This window comes from Triticum aestivum, chromosome 5D, assembly GCF_018294505.1.
Source record: "Triticum aestivum cultivar Chinese Spring chromosome 5D, IWGSC CS RefSeq v2.1, whole genome shotgun sequence".
Taxonomy (NCBI): domain Eukaryota; kingdom Viridiplantae; phylum Streptophyta; class Magnoliopsida; order Poales; family Poaceae; genus Triticum; species Triticum aestivum.
Genome location: NC_057808.1, coordinates 123,830,940 through 123,849,004, shown reverse-complemented (window position 1 = coordinate 123,849,004; position 18,065 = coordinate 123,830,940). Strand labels below are relative to the sequence as shown.

At 47.5% G+C, this 18,065-nt stretch overlaps 2 protein-coding genes across 2 annotated transcripts; one reads left to right on the top strand and one right to left on the bottom strand.

Annotated features, from left to right (window-relative positions):
- The first annotated feature begins 8,992 nt into the window (after window positions 1-8,992).
- Window positions 8,993-12,004, top strand: LOC123119841 (rho GTPase-activating protein 2). The gene is made up of 5 exons (XM_044539787.1): window positions 8,993-9,631; window positions 10,386-10,506; window positions 10,591-10,710; window positions 10,869-11,099; window positions 11,228-12,004. The coding sequence occupies exons 1-5, from the start codon at window positions 9,252-9,254 to the stop codon at window positions 11,726-11,728; spliced, it is 1,353 nt and encodes a 450-aa protein (XP_044395722.1). The 5' UTR covers window positions 8,993-9,251; the 3' UTR covers window positions 11,729-12,004.
- A 437-nt stretch (window positions 12,005-12,441) lies between these two features.
- LOC123119840 (VIN3-like protein 1) lies at window positions 12,442-16,055 on the bottom strand. Its single transcript, XM_044539786.1, has 4 exons — window positions 15,868-16,055; window positions 14,672-15,320; window positions 13,887-14,194; window positions 12,442-13,799 (listed from the first exon to the last, which is right to left on the bottom strand). Exons 1-4 carry the CDS (start codon window positions 15,908-15,910, stop codon window positions 12,706-12,708), a joined length of 2,094 nt encoding a protein of 697 aa, XP_044395721.1. The 5' UTR covers window positions 15,911-16,055; the 3' UTR covers window positions 12,442-12,705.
- Window positions 16,056-18,065: the final 2,010 nt, after the last annotated feature.

Below are 18,065 nucleotides of genomic sequence, written 5' to 3'. Positions count from 1 at the left end.
AGATCAAACATCCGGACTGGCTAGCAAATTTGGTCATGGTACCAAAGAAGGATAAATCCTAGCGCCTGTGTGTTGATTTCAAAGACCTTAATAAGGCCTGCCCCAAGGACCCCTTCCCACTACCTCGCATCGACCAGATTATTGATGCAACCGCGGGACACGATTCACTGTGTTTCCTCGACGCATACTCCGGATACCATCAAATTAAGATGAAGGAATCCGACCAGGCCGCAATGATATTCATCACCCCGTATGGGCCTTTCTGCTTCAACACTATGCCTTTCGGGCTCAAGAATGCCGGCGCCACTTACCAACGCATGATTCAAACGTGCCTGGAAAAGCAAATCAGCAAGACTATGGAGGCATATGTAGATGACGTAGTCATCAAAACCAAGCATGTTGAATCATTGGTGGACGACTTACGCCTTACGTTCGACAACCTCCGAACATATGATATACGGATCAATCCGGAAAGTGCATTTTTGGCGTTCCCGCCTGCAAACTGCTCGGGTTCATCGTCTCCAATAGAGGAACTGAAGCAAACCCAGCCAAAATCTGAGCCCTGTCACAATTGGCAACACCAACTGACCTCAAGCAGGTCCAAAAACTAGCCGGGTGTGTGGCAGCTTTGAGCCGTTTTATCTCCAGATTAGGAGAAAAGGCATTGCCATTGTATCGCCTACTCCAATGCACCGACCACTTAGCGTGGACAGACGCTACAACAGCCGGACTGGAAGAAATAAAAACTTTGCTAGCGAGCAACCCAATCCTGGACGCACCAAACGTCGGCGAACCAATGTTGCCTACATATCTGCAACTCACCAGGTCGTGAGTGTGGTGCTCGTCGTCGAACGAGAGGAAGAGGGGCATAAGTTCCCACTCCAAAAACCAGTATACTACATATCGACGGTCCTTACACCATGCAAATCCCGATACCCGCATTATCAAAAGATAGCATATGCGGTCTTTATGGCATCCCGCAAGCTGCGGCACTACTTTCAAGAATGCTCGATCATGGTGGCCTCAGAAGTACCACTCAATGATATTATAAACAACCGGGACGCCACCGGCCGGATTGCCAAATGGGCCATTGAGCTCTTACCATTTGAAATAACGTACAAACCACGCTGAGCCATTAACTCTCAGGTGTTGGCTGACTTCGTCGCCGAATGGACAGAGGCCGAACTCCCTAAAGAGTACGGCACATATTCCAACTGGGTGATGCACTTCGATGGCTCTAAAATGCTAGCCGGACTTGGGGCTGGTGTTGTCTTGACATCCCCCACAGGAGACATAGTCCGCTATGTGCTCCAAATACTGTACACAGACTCTAAGAATGCAGCCGAATACGAGGCCCTATTGCATGGTCTCCGGATGGCTGTCCCCATGGGCATACAACGCCTTGAGGTGCGCGGGATTCAAACATCGCAATATCCCAAATAAACGGATAATTCGATGCAAAAGATCTGAAGATGGCGGCTTACCGCAACGCCGTACTCAAAATATCAGCTCGGTTTGAGGGGCTCGAGTTTCATCACGTGGCTCGAGAGAGTAATCAAGCCGCGGACATCCTTGCTCGCATGGGCGCTAAACGTGACCCCATCCCACCTAACACCTTTGTGGAAAGACTCTTCAAGCCATCCGTGGTGTGGTAGGACGAGAGCGGCAACACTGGTCTGGAGCCGATCATACCCCCAGATTCCGAACACAGTTCCGGATCATCGGGGTATCGGGCACAGAAATAACACCATCGGACCATGAAATCATGGTTGTAATTGCCCCGTGGACCGAGCCTTTCCTTGCCTACCTGACTAGGAATGAGCTCCCTGAGGATCAGACTGAGGCCTGTCGTATCGTTCGACACTCGAAGGCCTACAAAGTTCACGAAGGAGAACTGTACAAGAAAAGTACTACCGGAGTCCTTCAAAGATGTATCTCCGAAGAAGAGGGACGGTAGCTTTTGGCTGAAATACACGCTGGTCTTGGTGGCCATCACGCCGCAGCTTGGGCCCTTGTAAGTAAGGCCTTCCGTACGGGTTTCTATTGGCCCACGGCCCGAGCAGATACATAGGACCTCGTACAACACTGCATTGGATGCCAGCTTTTTGCTAATCAAAGCCATATGTCGCCCACTGCGCTACGAACAATCCCCATCACTTGGCCCTTTGTGGTCTGGGGGCTCGACATGGTCGGACCTCTTAAGGGGGGAGGCCAGAAAAAGAAATACTTATTCGTTATGGTCGACAAGTTCACTAAGTGGATAGAAGCCAAACCAGTTAAAACGGCTGAAGCCGGACCGGTGATAGACTTTATATCCAGCGTCGTACACCGTTATGGTGTCCCGCACAGTATTATTACTGACAACGGCTCTAACTTTACAGCCGACGAGGTGAAAACTTGGTGCGCCAATTTGGGCATCAAGCTTGATTACGCCTCCGTATATCACCCTTAGACAAACGGTCAGGTCGAACGGGCTAACGGCATGATAATGAGGGGCATCAAACCCAGGCTAGTGCGATCTCTGCAAGAATCAGACAAGCACTGGGTTGAGGAACTCGGTTCCGTACTCTCGGGGCTGCGGACCACGCTCAATCGCACGACCGGTTGTACACCTTTTTTCATGGTGTACGGCGCGGAGGCGGTCTTGCCTTGCGACATTATTCACGACTCATCTCGAGTGCGCATGTACGAAGAGAAAGAAGCTGAGCTCGATCGGCAGGACGACTGGGACGGCCTGGAGGAGGAGCGCGATGTTGCGAAGGCCCGTTCCGCATTCTACCAACAGCAGGCTCGGCAATATCAAAGAAGAGAAGTACGGGTAAAGACTTACAATATCAGTGAACTCGTTCTATGCCTACCGGAGAAGAAAAAGGACAAGCTCAAGCCCAAATGGGAGGGTCCATTCATTATAGATGAAGTTCTCACTGGAGGAGCCTATCGCCTTCGCAATGCTTCCGATAATCGCTTGGAGCCAAACCCATGGAACGCTGCAAGGCTCCGAAGATTCTACGCCTAAGTCCGCACACATACCCTTTTTCCTCATTCCTTCATTTCTCCCTTTCGTTGTTGTATTTTTTCTCGTTTTTTATACGACTTCTAGCTCGTGTTCGGATAAAACCGCACACCTGAGGGGTATACATCCTTAAATGTACATACCCCACAATACCTGGGGGCTTCTTTTTACAGAAGCTTATTATTATTTTCGAGCATCAAGCTCACCGTATATATGTGTCGTCTACTCATATATGTCTTTTCTTCGCCATTATATGCACCTTTATGACTTAAGTTTTTCCCAAGCTGGGTTGCCTGGCTCCTGTGCTTATGCCCTACATTCCCGCTTGTTCGTCTAGGGCATAAAGGGAGCACCTCTGCGATTGTTATAGTCGGGTTATCCGGACGTGTACCTCAGCTGGGTGAAGCCGAAAGCTAGCGTTCTTAAGGTAATAATTGGTCGGCGAGCAAAAGATGAACTGCCCTCGTTGCAATACAAAACCCCTAGACTATAATGTGTACTGTGATTTTTAGCATCACAGCTTCGGCATGCACAAAAAAAACCGCATGTTGGCCCAGGGAAAGGAACCCTTAACGGAACTATTCTCTCTGGAAGATGTTTCTTACAATCAAATGTAATATAACATAACTCCCCGAATACAATTTGTCTGTTCAAGCAACTATGACCGGACTGCCTAGGTTCCGAACATACTTTGGTGTTTACCTACGGTATAGTATTCGGAAACACTCCAAACCTCGGGTTTTCGGAGGTCGAAGCAGAAAGTCTGACATGACAATAGTTTTACAAATTCGACTGGAGACAAGTTTGTCGATAAAAGTACATTGCTACTTGGACTCAAAAACTTCTTCTTCCTCTAGACCCTCTAACAGGTTGTCTAGTTTACAATCCTGTTGTGAATACTTGGCGGCCATCTTCACTTGGTCGTACACCAGGCTGATCGGAATTTCTTATCCATCAGATCCTCGAGGTCCGACCCGCGCCATATGATTCGGATCAAGTCTGGTGTACCATGTTTTCACCATGGCTCAGGCTTCCCGAGCACCTTCTCGGCATGCTGATATTTTCCATAGCCCAAAACGGCGTCGAGCTCCCTTGAATAAATTCACGAGTTCCTCCATACTTCCTGGAGGAAAATCGGCTGGTCATAAAACCTTAGCGATGTTTCTCATTGCCTTCCGAGCTCGCTCATGCACCTTGGATAGCTCTTGTAGCAAGTCGCCTTGAAATCCGGACACCTCTTCTTCGGGCCGCCCAGTCAACACACCTACAGAAATATACTTGTTAAGACTCGCATTAGCGAACTGTACGAAAGTAAGTCAAAAGGCATATTGAATATGCCGCCTCTCAGCTTTCGATTCTCCTTCAAGGCGTCCGCCAGTTGGGCTCGCACGTCTTTCAGCTCTTCTCCTAGCTGGGTGTTGGCATCCTGTAGCTTGTTCTTCTCATCCCTGGTCCGTGTCAGTATACGTTGACCAGCGGCCTCTTGCCTTTCGGCATGTTGTTTATCCGCCTGCGCGGCCTTTAGTTTCTCTTCCAGCTGATCCGACGATCCTGCCATCGTAAATACAACAGTGTTTATTTGAATAAACATTACTGGCACATGATTATATTTTCCGGACAGAAGGGGACTTTACCAGTCGGTGCCTCCTTGGACTTATCCAGTTCGGCGGTAACAACAGTTAGCTGGGTCCGACACTTTTCTAGCTCCTGAGACAGCATGTTCTTCTTCTCCGTGAGTACCTGATTATACAACGATCCTTAAAATCAGTTGCTTCAACGGTTTCAAGTCTCGGGGGCTACTAGTATATGATTATTAAATCTACACAATACGATCTTACCCGCATATCCTCTGAAAGCTGGTAAGTGGCTCCAGCAAGCCCATCCCGAGCAGCTCGGATGTATGCATCCACCGAGCTGAAGGCATTGAATGCCTCTTCAGTAAAGTTGGGGTCGCGCATAGCGGCCCTCTGGTGCCGATGGTTCATTGCACTCTCCACTTCGGAGTTGGTGACGGATACATTATCCGAATCTTCGGAGATAGCACAATCCGGCATTGCACCCGTATCAACTCTAGCCCTGGAGACATGGTCCAGGGTCGGATTGGTGGACGCATGTCCGGCGAGGTCTCCGGATATAGTACGGCGAACGCTCTTCCTGAAATATGGCGCAGTAAGGAACGTTACAATTCGGTATGATTGCCACGGGGCATATTAAAAACCATACCTCTTCGATGGAGGCTTGGCAGTCTCGCCATCCGCCTTTCTCTTCGAAGACCCACCTCGCACAGGCTCCGCCCTGTTAAGGGATGCCTCTGATGCGGAGTGGCGAGACGAGCACCGCCCCTTTAAAGCACGAGACAGTGCAGTGGGTGAAGTGCAGTGAGAAAACTCTTTTGGAGGAGACATCTTCGGGGTACTTACGTGAGAGGAAGGGAGAAGGCCGGGGTAATCGGCTGTAATGCCCACTTCTGTGCCGTCGTAGCTCGCCTGGTAGAAGACCCCCTCCTTGAGCTCTACAAATATATCCGGATCCTCCTCAAATCCGGGATCCAGGTCCTGAATATGACCCTCTGGCTGCGGAGCAGGGCTATAAATCCCCGCGACAGCCTTCCTCGATTCCTGTTAAAAATAGTCGGATTAAAGTTCAAATAAGTACGACTTAGGAAGGAGATCGAGTAAAGTTATGAAGAAAAGGCTCACCCAGCTGGGACGATTGTACATGGAAAAGCCTTCTCGACATTTAAGGTGAGTGAACTCTTCTTTCTCCCCTTTATAAAGATCGGCCAACGTGGCGGCCAGGCTGGCGAAGTTGTCCGGACCCTTGCGCCCGTAGCGAGATGTGTCATCCTCCCCGTTGTAGTTCCACATGGGGAGTCCTCTGGATTGGAGTGGCTGAACACCTCGCATTATGGAAATCGCCATGACCTCAATTATGGACAGTCCGGATTGGGCGAGTATCTTTATCTTTTCCATTAACTTCTTAACCTCCGCGGTATCTTCCTCCTCGAGGCTCCGGGGGCGCCAGCTATGGCGCTTCTTTAACGGAACGTTGGAAAATTCGGGTAGGCCTCGTTGGATTGGGTCCGAGAGAACAACGTCCTCAATATAAAACCACTCAGAGGGCCACTCTTCGAATGCCTTCTTCGGAGTGTCGGATAGGTATCTTGTCCCGGCTATGCGCCATACTTCGGCACCGCCCACCGCGAATATGGATCCCTTTTGGGAGTGAGGGACGAGGCAGAAAAGCTTCCTCCATAACTCAAAATGGGCCTCGCAGCCTAGGAACAGCTCGCAAAGAGCGACAAAGCCCGTGATGTGCAGAATGGAGCCCGGCATGAGAATGTGCAGTTAGAGGCCATAGTACTCCAGGAGACCTCAGAGGAAAGGATGGATTGGAAATCCAACGCCTCTCAATAGAAAGGAAACAAAGCACACTCGCTCCCCTTCTGAAGGATTAGGGAAATTTCTGCCAGGGCTTCGCCAGTAAAAGAAGTTAACCCCGCCCGAACGGGGACTAGATCCGCAGGGGGAGGTAACCCTGCACCTGGAGCATGGTCAGCTGGGCATGGGATACAGAGCAGCTCTCCCAATCGCCTTTTTGAGGACCATGGGGGCGGGAGGAAGAACTGGGAGCGCTGGCCATGCTTGCGTGGTTTCTTGTGGCAAGTTTGAAGGATTTTTGCCTGGTGTGGAATGGCATCTGAGATTTGATCTCCTTAAATAGACGCCTTCTGTACGCCGTCGGGGTGTTATCTGTGAAAATACTTGGACCCTCCGTATTCGTTTGACACGTGGAAGCCGGGGCGACGATGGCACAGAAGCCGAAGGGTATAACATTTAATGTACAACCGAGCTGTTCGAAGAATTCACATTACCAAGACCGAAGATGTAAAAGCCGAATACAGTCCTTTGGTTCAGATGCTTTGAAGTATTTGAAGGAAGAACCCGCCTTGCAATGCCGAAGACAATTTGCGCGCCGGACACGTCGTCATTCAAGACTGGTTCGGGGGCTACTGAGGGAGTCCTGGATTAGGGGGTCCTCGGGCGTCCGGGCTATGTGACATGGGCTGGACTCGTGGGCCGTGAAGATATACAAGATGGAAGGCTTTCCCCCGTGTCTGGATGGGACTCTCCTTGGCGTGGAAGGCAAGCTTGGCACTCGGATATGAAGATTCCTTTCTCTGTAAACCGACTCTGTATGACCCTAGCCCCCTCCGGTGTCTATATAAAACGGAGGGTTTAGTCCGTAGAGACAATCATAACCATACATGCTAGACATCTAGGGTTTAGCCATTACGATCTCGAGGTAGATCAACTCTTGTAACCCTATACTCATCAAAGTCAATCAAGAAGGAAGTAGGGTATTACCTCCATCAAGAGGGCCCAAACCTGGGTAAACATCGTGTCCCCTGCCTCCTGTTACCCTCGATCCTTAGACGCACAGTTTGGGACCCCCTACCTGAGATCTGCCGGTTTTGACACCGGCAGCCGCCGCCACCGGTGTTGTAATTACTGCTGCCGCCGGTGTTGTAGTTGTTGCCACTGTTGTTACCACCATAGCCACCGCCAGGACCACCACCCTTGCGGTAGCCCTTGGGAGACCCACCATGGCCTCTGGCAGGGAGATTGGCAGAGGATTTGAAGGCACCTGCCCCCGTTCCTTTGAACATCTCGACTCGTTCGTCAAAATTTGAGACCATGCCGAAGAGATCATCCACGATCAGGGGCTCCACGCGGACATCCAGCGCCGAGATGAGGGGCTGATAATCCATATCCAGCCCCCCGATGATAAAGGAGAGAAGCTCCTCATCCTTGATGGGTTTGCCAGCTGCAGCGAGCTCATCAGAGAGGGCTCGCATCCGACCCAAGTAAGTAGTTGCACTCTGTGAGCCTTTTTGGGCGTTTGAGAGGGCGATGCGGCAATTGTTGGCGTGGGAGAGGGATTGGGCGGCGAACATGTTAGCGAGTGCTGACCAGATCGCGTGGGATTTTTTTAGGGATGCAACCTGAACAAGAACTTCCGGGAGGAGATAAGCCACAATCTGTTGGTCCGGGACGAGCCAGGGGTTGTAGGCGGGGTTGGGAACGATCTCTTCTTTCCCATCGGAGTTCTTGGTCATGATGGTCTTTGTGGGTTCGACTGTGGATTGATCGATGTACCCATATAGCCCAGGCCCCATGATTTGGGAACGAGCTTGGGCTTTCCAGAGGACATAGTTGGTTCGGTTGAGAGATTCGGATGTGGTGTAATTGAGGCCAAGGGAAGAGACTTGGGTGGAGGAGGACATGGCGGCTCAAGGTGGAAGATGAAGGCTGCGGTGGTGAGGGGTCTGTTAGATGCGATGGAAGAAGGAGGCTCTATATACCATGTCAAGATGGGTAAAGCGTCTCAACTCTTCTGCTGGAGAGCCCGCATATTATATATTCATAGGATGGGGCTTATCCCATAAATGCATACACTTGATTGTTACAATTGTGCATAGCACGTTGAAAGTAAGAGAGATACACGAAGGTTCACAAGAGAGTTAAAAGAAGAGAGTTACAGGCATCAACTTCTAATAAACCGTGTACGTTTAATCTTGATCTTTAACTAGACATCCATAACATCCGCCATAATATATCCATAACAGCCGCCATAATATATCTTTAACACACCGGAGTATTCAAGTAACACCAATGATGTTTAGATAAGGATAATTGAGTAACATCAATTCCAGCGTCCGTACGAGCGTTGACGAAGCTGCAAACACCAGGTGGATTGTGTGCTTTTGAAGCAAAATATTTTCTTCCGTTTTAAATGTGACGTGGAAAATGGCAAAGGACATCACACTAGGGGCAGGGAGCCGCTTTTCAGTTCCTGCGGCCGGTCGGGTCAGAGTTTGAATCCTTCCCATACCCTTTTGCACCTCGGCCCCTCTGCGTTCAAAACTATTTGCACTTGGCTCCTCCACACTCCTTCCCCCCTCATTAATGCTTCTCTGAGCTCACCACCTCACCACCGCAGTGAGAAACAGAGAGAGAAGGGCATTTTGTGCAGTTCCAACTTCCAAGAAGCGGAGAGAGAGGGGCTTGAGCTTCGATCTATGTGTCCAGAGCCGCGATTTCGAAAGGGAGTACAAGAGGGGGAGGCGGCGGGTCCAAGATTTTAGTTGGAGTGAGGGGAGAAAGCTGCGCGGCGACGACGCCCATGCGCGCGAGCTCGGGCGCTGTGTGAGGAGGGGCGGTGGAAGCAACCCAGGATGACGGGGGTGGTGGTGGTCTCCACGGGGTGCAAGGGCGGAAGCGTGGGGAAGAAGAGGGGCGGCGGTGGCGGGGAGGAGGCGGAGGAGCGGGAGAGGCAGCAGCTGTCGGTGCTGGCGCTGCTGCTCGCGGCCGTGCGGAGGTCGGTCGTGGCGTGCCGGGTGGAGCGGGGGCCGGACCGCGTCGCCAGCGGCGGTGGCGGCTGCCGCTGGGGGGAGGACGACGAGGACGCGGCCGCCCCCGAGCTGGCGGAGATGGAGATCGGCTGGCCGACCGACGTCCGCCACGTCGCGCACGTCACCTTCGACCGCTTCCACGGCTTCCTCGGCCTCCCGGTCGAGTTCGAGGTGGAGATGCCTCCCCGCGTCCCCAGCGCCAGGTACCCTTCCATCCATCCATGAGATCTCATCAACCTTCCTAGCTTCCTTCCATACTCGACAGGATATATATATGTTTAACGTCTGCAAGCAAATTGTCCCAAATTAAGGTTGAACATTTTCTGTGAAGTAGAGAAAAATCTACGGAGGTTGCTGATTTGGAACTCGGTCTTGAGCAACTCGTGCTGGTTGCTTGATGTGGGGGTCTGAGAATTGCTGTCATTTTTGTTAAAATTTCTTGACCTGTTCAAGCAACTGTACTTCCTGATAGGAGTAGATAGATCTGGAAATACTGCAGGAGTTTCCATCCGTATTAATTCAAAAGTCCCAGTAACGGTGGGTGCCTTTAATAGCTTCCTTTATAAAACCAAGACTTTAACTGATGTAGAATGTGTTTTGGTTCAGTGGGATGATAGAATAACTTTTCTGGAAATGTCATAAGGAATTTTAGATTTTTAGCCAACTATGCTTCTTTTATATCAGAATGTCTGTTGTCATAAATTTGCCCTTCAAGATTCAATATGCAGATGGAGTTAACAGGACTTCTAAAACTGATATTTAATATGCACATGGAATTAACTGCATGACTACAAAATGGTATTTAATGGTGACTTTGTCCAAGATTCCGTGTGCACATGGAATTAACTTGAACACTAAAATTGATATTCAGATATGACTTTGTCCAAGATTCTATATTTGAACGCAATTCACTCAACAAAGCGCAAACAAAGATGCTTACAATTTTTTTTCCTGCAGTGCGAGTGTTTTCGGTGTCTCAGCCGAATCAATGCAATGCACCTACGATGGCAAGGGAAACTCGGTCCCCACGATACTGCTGCTTATGCAGGAGAGGTTGTATGCTCAGGGGGGGCTAAAGGTCAGGCATCATTAGTCATTAGTTGCTCCATACCAGAAGGCCTGAATCAGCATGAATTTACTCATCCGAGTTTTGTATCTTCAGGCTGAAGGGATCTTTCGCATAAACCCGGAGAATGACCAAGAAGAGCATGTGAGGGATCAACTGAACAAAGGAGTTGTTCCTGAGGACATTGATGTTCACTGCTTGGCAAGCCTCATTAAGGTACATTTGTCCTTCACTCGCATCAACATATGATGACACAATAAGGACAGTGTGTTCACACGATCGATAGACTGTAATCATAAGTCTACAATCAAATGTTAAACAAGGACTGTTGGTTTTACAAGACGACATAACTACAACTTGTATGTATTGCTCAGGCATGGTTCAGGGAACTTCCTGAAGGTGTGCTGGATAGCCTCTCCCCGGAGCAGGTTCTACAATGCAATTCTGAAGAAGAATTCCTAGAGCTTGTGACGCTACTGCGCCCCACCCCAGCTGCACTCCTCAATTGGGCTGTTGAGCTAATGGCTGATGTTGTGGAAGAGGAGGAGCTAAACAAGATGAATGCTAGAAACATAGCCATGGTGTTTGCCCCCAACATGACTCAGGTAATCAGCACATTAGTATTCTTGCAGGGTAGCACATGTCTGTACTTACCTAACCTCCGGAAAAGGAAACACCAGTTGGCAAGTTGTCATTACTGCAGCTAATCTTTAAACTTCTTATTGAATGCTAGATGTCAGATCCTTTGACAGCCCTGATGCATGCTGTGCAAGTCATGAACTTTCTCAAAACATTGATCTTGAGGACGCTTCGAGAGCGTGATGATGTGGCTCCTGGAGATTACACTCCATACTCATCTCCAGCATCTTCCGGTCGGCATTCTGATGCCGAATACTATGGCAGTGAGCGGGAAATGATGGACAGAAGCTGTGAGCTGAGCGATATGCACAGCCAGATCAGCAAGTCCGGGGGGCAGGTGGATTATTTGGTGAGGTACAACACCTGTTTCGACAGTGAACAGGAAGCCGACCATCCCCTCACCGAAGCCGAAGAGGTGTTCTTGGATCGGCTGGAAAGCCAACTCGAAGATGACAGACCAGAGGGAAGCACAAGCAAACAGCACGAAGTAAGCTCCGAGATTGTGGAAATGGAGGACGATCAACCTGAGCTGAAATCTGAAACCAAGGCATTGGAGGACATACAAGAAGAAGAAGGTGCAGAGTTATTGAAATGATACAGAGTCTTGTGTTCTTGGGCAGGTAGATCTTGTGATTTTTACTCTCTGGTGGATTGAGTTTGTCAACATCTGGTTGAAATGTATTGCTTGTAGTGTCTGAACTTAACTCTGCTGGTGCTTGGATATGGCCATGTGGGTCATTCATATCTGTCCTGCCGTAGGACACCACCAGGATTCACTGCTGTATGGTCAACAGTGTTGTATGGAAATGACTGCATTAGTGTGCACTCGATGTTATTCTATCTGTACAAAAAATCTTCTTTTATTTTTTCATATGTGACTTAATTTCTAATTCTTCATGGGGGCGTCTGCCAAAATATGGTGCTAAGGAGACGCCAGAATTTAGCGGTGAGATGACTTCAGTAACTTTCATGTTCAACTTCATCCCACTCTCACCAGCGAAACACGTTGCTAAGTTTCAAATCACAGTGAAAAAATTCAATATACTCCCTCCGTTCCTAGATATAAGTCCTTGTAGAGATTCCACTATAGCGACTACATTCGGATATATACAAACGCCTTTTAGAGTATAGGGTTCACTCATTTCATTTTGTTGTGTGTGTAGTCTATGGTGGAATCTCTACAAGGACTTATATTTAGGAACGGAGGGAGTATATTCCTAAACAAAGAACACATTTTTGTTGTAGTGGAGGTGTAGAACTCGTTATCTGTAATAGTTCCCTGATATTACTTTTCCGGTAAACACAGAGTTACAGGCATCAATCAATTATCATGGTAGAGTTCAGAGTACAGCAATAAAACTAACCACACGTACATTTATCAGCAGTTAGAAGTGATATTACAACGAAGTGGAAAAACTGTGATATCTCAGTTACTTTCCCCTCGTAAGAGTATTATTAAGAAATAATATCGATTAATGGCATAGCTTAGTACACAAACCAGTGTTATGTTTCCCCTTTCAAAGAATATTGGATACTAGTATACTGGTGTTGTTTAGTGTTTGCCTATCCGGATTAGTGCCATAGCTTAGTGCAGAAACCAGTCCTTGGCCTTTTACTGGCAACAATTTCTTCAAATGAATCCAGGAGCTGCCCTGCCAAACTACCGGGCTCATCAACGAGGGTGCGGATAAAGGTCAAGACAACCCTCCGCTCCTGCTCCGTCGATCTCAGGCTAAACCAGGTTAGAAATCTCATCCTAAATTCTTTCTCGATGTGGCCACAACATTCTAACCATCGAATAATCTTCACACAGTACTCATAGTTATTATCTAGCTCACCTAACCTATGGGAGAAGTGCCTCTGTGAACCGATGACCAATTTGCCATCCTCCCCACAGGTTTCCTGCTCCAAGTCTGATGTCTGCTTCCGACTTTGTGATCGGGATTCCATTGCAGGTGCCTCGCCGACATGCCCCTCGGTGCAGGTCGCAAAATCACCACAGCCATTGGACTTCCTCAAATCATTCTTTCCTGAACTATACCCGTTCTCATTTCGGAGGCACTCTGTTGGCATGACTACCTCAGCGTTTAAATCTGGGACTGAGGTTTCATTAAGATCGAGTTTGCGTGAAACAACATGTGCAACTTGACCCTTCTCTAGTATCACTGAATCACTCTGATCGCAGGAATCTTCAATCTCATCTTTACAGAACTCACTGGGGAAACCATCCTCTTCCCAAGCCCTCCGTAATACTTTACCCAGCTGGCGCACCTTGAAGCCCGACGACCTGCCATTTTGCCTCTTGACATTTCTCTTGGCAGTAGACGAGCAACCTTCTGCACCATGCTCTATATTCTTGTGCATGATCTCCACACTCCTGGTAAAGCACTTAGACTCAGAGTGGCCAAGTTCACCGTCCTCAACAAATGAAATGATCCGAAAGGCATACTCCGTGCAGGGCTGCAGATTGGAAATCAATATCCTTCTTTGGTCTTTGGGGAAAATAACAGGCTCCCCAGTGGAAGGTGGTTCTCTGCTGTTCCAGTACCAAAGCTTGTAGCCATTGATAGCATGATACTGCGAGGAAGCAGTTTCTTTCAGAACAATCACTAATGATGAAGCTGTAATATCTTCAAATCTAAACCTGCAGGCAGTAGGAAGTGTATCTGCACCATGAAAAGAAGTTTGTAAGATTCAAAAAAGAATCCACATGAACCCACTAGAAAGAGGTAAAACTTAAAAAAATGAATTACCAATTTGTTTAGTTTCTGCTTGAGAGTTTGACTGCAGCCAGTCATCTGCCTTCTCCATTGCTAGAGAGCAAAGTTTCTGCACATCAGCAGCAACAGGAAGCCGGCCCACAATGCACCGGGCCATCTTAGAAGACCCATCAAGGGGACCAACCTCAGTTTCCAGCTTTGCCTTTGCATCCTGTACAATCTGATGCAGCTCTTTAAAACGGGTTGTGCCATCCAAAAGCCTATGACTTAGGTATATACGAGAACAAAGAATATCAACCCGACGAGCATCTTTAGCAACCGCTAGCTGCCTTTTCCAGAACCTGCTCAATCCAAAGGTACCATAAATAAGCAAAACAAAAAGGAAATAAACAAGAAAAGGGTTCACTATAACAAAGCTCATGTCAATAAGGTATGGATAAAATCTACAACTGTCATACTTCTAATGTACTCCCTCCGTAAACTAATATAAGAGCATTTATAGAACACTAAAGTGGTGATCTAAACGCTCTTATATTAGTTTACAGAGGGAGTATGTTTCAGGCAAAATTAACAAAATGGTTAGCTGACGTTTGGAAATATCACGACTTAAATATTTAAAACCCAACAAAACCTATCACAGAAAAGTTCCGAGTCAGCTAGTAAAAATGAGACGAAATCAACATCTCAACAATTCCAGCCTTAACTGATAAAACCAGGAAAAACGCAACATAACAGAAACTGCAATGTAGAAAATGCATAGCAACATTCCCATACTGAATGTATATGCCAATGCATCAGCAAGAGGCAAAACTACTCACCCAAGTATTCCAATAACCTTCCCGCAGGCAGCACAGCAATAGTTACCATCTAGGTGCATAGATTGCCCAAGATCGATGCGCCCTGCCTTTTGGCGCTGGAGTGCGCACTCAACGTGGCAGGACGACTCACAGCAATCTGTGTCACCAGTCTCCGATGAGCAGACGAGCCAAAGGCTAGGATCTTTGTTGTCATCGAAAAGGTGACATATACAACACGAACACCGTTTACAGAATGTATTCTCTGAGGTAAGCACAGCTTTGCAGGCTGCATTTTTGCATATCCATGTGGAAGGAGGCTTTTTGTCTTGAAACATTTTGCTCTCACGAAGTTGAATAGGATGGGCCCCCTTTCTTGGCGGCTTTCTAAGAGCCTGAATACCAGTGAGGCTTGGACTATTTTTGTTATTTGAGAAGAGCTTCTTGGAATCGATGTTCTTGCACCTTTTTACGGTTGCTTCTCTTGGAATTTCTTCCACCGACTTGCATTTGGATACGACAGACTCTTTCTTTTCTGTACTAACACTGGCATCGTTTGATTCTTGCTCCAGAAAAAAATTCAATGGTTCCTGGGCATAGTCTGAGATGGTGTTGCTGTCATCAGCGGGTTTAATTTCTTCATGTTCGCTCACATCACTAGAAGCATGTAAAGCTAGCAAGGGAAAAGACAAAGTAGAGAAAAGGAACAAAAGCATTAGTATGGACAGGAAACAACAAATCTTATGAACTAAATACCACCCATCTCCCGGCAATTAAAAACTACTTGCAGATACTAGCATGGTTACACTGGTTGAACACTTGAATATGCAATTCTTAGCCTAAACTCCCCGCCATTAAATATCACTTATCGCCCGACATGCTGCTAGCCAATTAATTAAACCGCTAAAAGAGGAAAGTGGTAACTAGTAAAACACGCGTGGCTAAGAAGAAGCAAGCATCCATTCCATCCATGCTTGACTTGGCCCAGTACGCGGGTTCACACGCAGCATGGGACCCACCCACCAGGAAGCTAAGATCGAGCTTGCGCGCGCGCGGCCGCGCGGGAGAAGAATGATCTGATCGGATTGGATCGGATGGAATCACGCACGGATGCATTCAGGGAAGCTGAAAGCGTAGGATTCGGGTTTGATTGCTCACGGCGAAGAAGAAGAGAAGAAAAGGTAGCCTAATAAGCAAGCTGCTAGGTAGGGCCGGCTCACCCTCAGCGGCGAATCCGGACGGATCTCCTCCGGTCGACTCCATCCCCGTGGAGGGCCGCGGCCGCCGCCGTGGAGCGCGAGGGGAGAGCGGATGGTTCCGCTCCGGCCGGACGGCTGCTACGGCTTTGGTGGAAGGAGAGGAGAGGAGGGTTTTATTCCTCGCCCGGGATGGTGGTGCACGAGACCGACAAGACAGAGGGTGGAGGTGGGCCGGCCCGATCATTGGGCTTCCATCTCATCTTCCCGTTAGAATACGTTTTTTTCTATTTCTAAATTTTGAGTTTTCCAAACGTTCAAGTTGAGAGATCCACTTTGCCATCCGTAAAAAAAAAATCCACTTTGACTAAATATAAAAAGGTGAGAGATTCACTAGACCAACTCTAATTCGTCATATGGACGATCGCCATAATTGGCTTCCATATTTTTGTTGTCATTTTCTTCAATTTTGCACGTCTAATTTAAGATCAAATTAGACATACCAAACACATGTATCACATAAATAAATAACTTCGTAGGAACTTTAGTTAATCCTAAATTGACCCCTCACCGCGGCTATCAGATCGCTAGAGCGGACCGTGGTTTTTGACTCCAAGACCAAGGAAAAAAGGTGTTGCCACGTCGCCTTGGCATCTTGCAGGACGATGAGCCTGTGTCCTTCATCACTCTAGAGAAATAGGCCAAACTCTTTGAGAGGCCACTTGCCATCGATGTGGTACAAAATGATACATACTTCTATGGATGGCAGGTGCCACATAACCTACTCAACAATTTGGTCTCTGACCAATGGATAGGTCTTGATACGTCTCCAATGCATCAATAATTTTTGTATGCTTCATGGCTACTATCATGTAAGTTTGCAAAGTTTGTTAAAGATTTTTGAGTGACTAACCTATTTATTCAGTGCCCATTTACAGTTTATGTTTTCTATTATTTTTGGTACTTCAAAAAATGACCATACAAAAAGTCCCCCAAAAATCCAAGAAAATTCATGAGTGTTTTTGCATCACTAGAGGACCAATGGGCCTAGGGCCCATGCCAAGAGAGGCCCTAGGAGCCTCCTGTAGGCACCCTTGCAAGGTAGGCGTCTAGAGGGGGATCCGTGGCCCATGGGGCTCCCACCGGGTACCTCCGATGTCCGATGGCTATATATACCCCCAAAAAACCTACACGTGATTTGTTGCTGATTTTTCCACGGCCACCACTTCGCTTCTAGGGCAATCTTCGTTTTCAGCCCTAATCTGACACTCTGTCGAAGGGGGAAACCTTCATCTTGAAACTTTACATCAACCCTTGCTGCTCCCATGGTGATGTGGAGTAGTCCACCTTCGAGACTGGGGGTTTATGGTAGTAGCTATGTGTCATGTATCTCTCTTTCTCAATCTTATGAATTGCCACCATGATTAAGATCTAGGGCATTGATGATTAGTTCAATTGTATGACGTACCTCTTGTGATGAGTACATTTATGGATCGGATTTTGTTCATATTTTATTCTTGAACTTTGTAGTTAATGAGATTACATGATGCATATCTGGTATAATCTATGGAGACACCGGTGGCATATTGGGATGACTCATTAGACAAAGATGAAAACAATAAATATCATATGGTGTTGTCACGGTACATTTATGGGTCTGTCAGAGGTGACATCGGGTGCCTCAACAGATTAGGATTAGAAAGACAACTTTGAGATGGTTGGCACTTTGCACACGTACAATGTCTCATCCAGAGTTGATCCAATAGAAATGAACTTGTTGGGGTTACAATATGCATTTTACTGAAGTTATCATGTTGAGAGTTGACACTAGTGAACCTATACACCCTAGGCCTTGTTTTCAACCATTCCAAACCTCGTTTAAGTCACGTTTCCATCTTGTTACCTTGATGCTTTTAATTATTCAAAAAATACTAAATGTTTGCATCACCCAAATTATCTATCTATCATCTAATTTATCAATCTCTTCGCTGAACTAGGGCACATGACAACTGTAGTAGGTGTGTCAGGGACACAAGATACTACTTGTATCTTATTGCAAGGTTGCTTGAGCGGAGCTTACATTTATTCCACACCTCCCATGGATTGATCTGCATTCCACTTGAGGAAATTTTGTTATTGTCCTACAAAACTCCGCGCCCAACAGATTCTACAAGAATAGAAGTGTGTAGTAGACATCATATCACAACTCTGGCTCGTTGAGA

What these genes read in the sequence shown, in the direction of transcription:
- LOC123119841 (XM_044539787.1), top strand. Translation starts at nt 9,252, where the DNA reads ATGACGGGGGTGGTGGTGGTCTCCACGGGGTGCAAGGGCGGAAGCGTG. An exon ending in CCCCGCGTCCCCAGCGCCAG is followed by an intron (nt 9,632 to 10,385) that starts GTACCCTTCCAT and finishes TTTTTCCTGCAG; the next exon opens with TGCGAGTGTTTTCGGTGTCT. An exon ending in GCTTGGCAAGCCTCATTAAG is followed by an intron (nt 10,711 to 10,868) that starts GTACATTTGTCC and finishes TGTATTGCTCAG; the next exon opens with GCATGGTTCAGGGAACTTCC.
- LOC123119840 (XM_044539786.1), bottom strand. Translation starts at nt 15,910, where the DNA reads ATGGAGTCGACCGGAGGAGATCCGTCCGGATTCGCCGCTGAGG. An exon ending in GTCCGGATTCGCCGCTGAGG is followed by an intron (nt 15,321 to 15,867) that starts GTGAGCCGGCCC and finishes TTCCCTTGCTAG; the next exon opens with CTTTACATGCTTCTAGTGAT. An exon ending in AGCAGAAACTAAACAAATTG is followed by an intron (nt 13,800 to 13,886) that starts GTAATTCATTTT and finishes TTCATGGTGCAG; the next exon opens with ATACACTTCCTACTGCCTGC.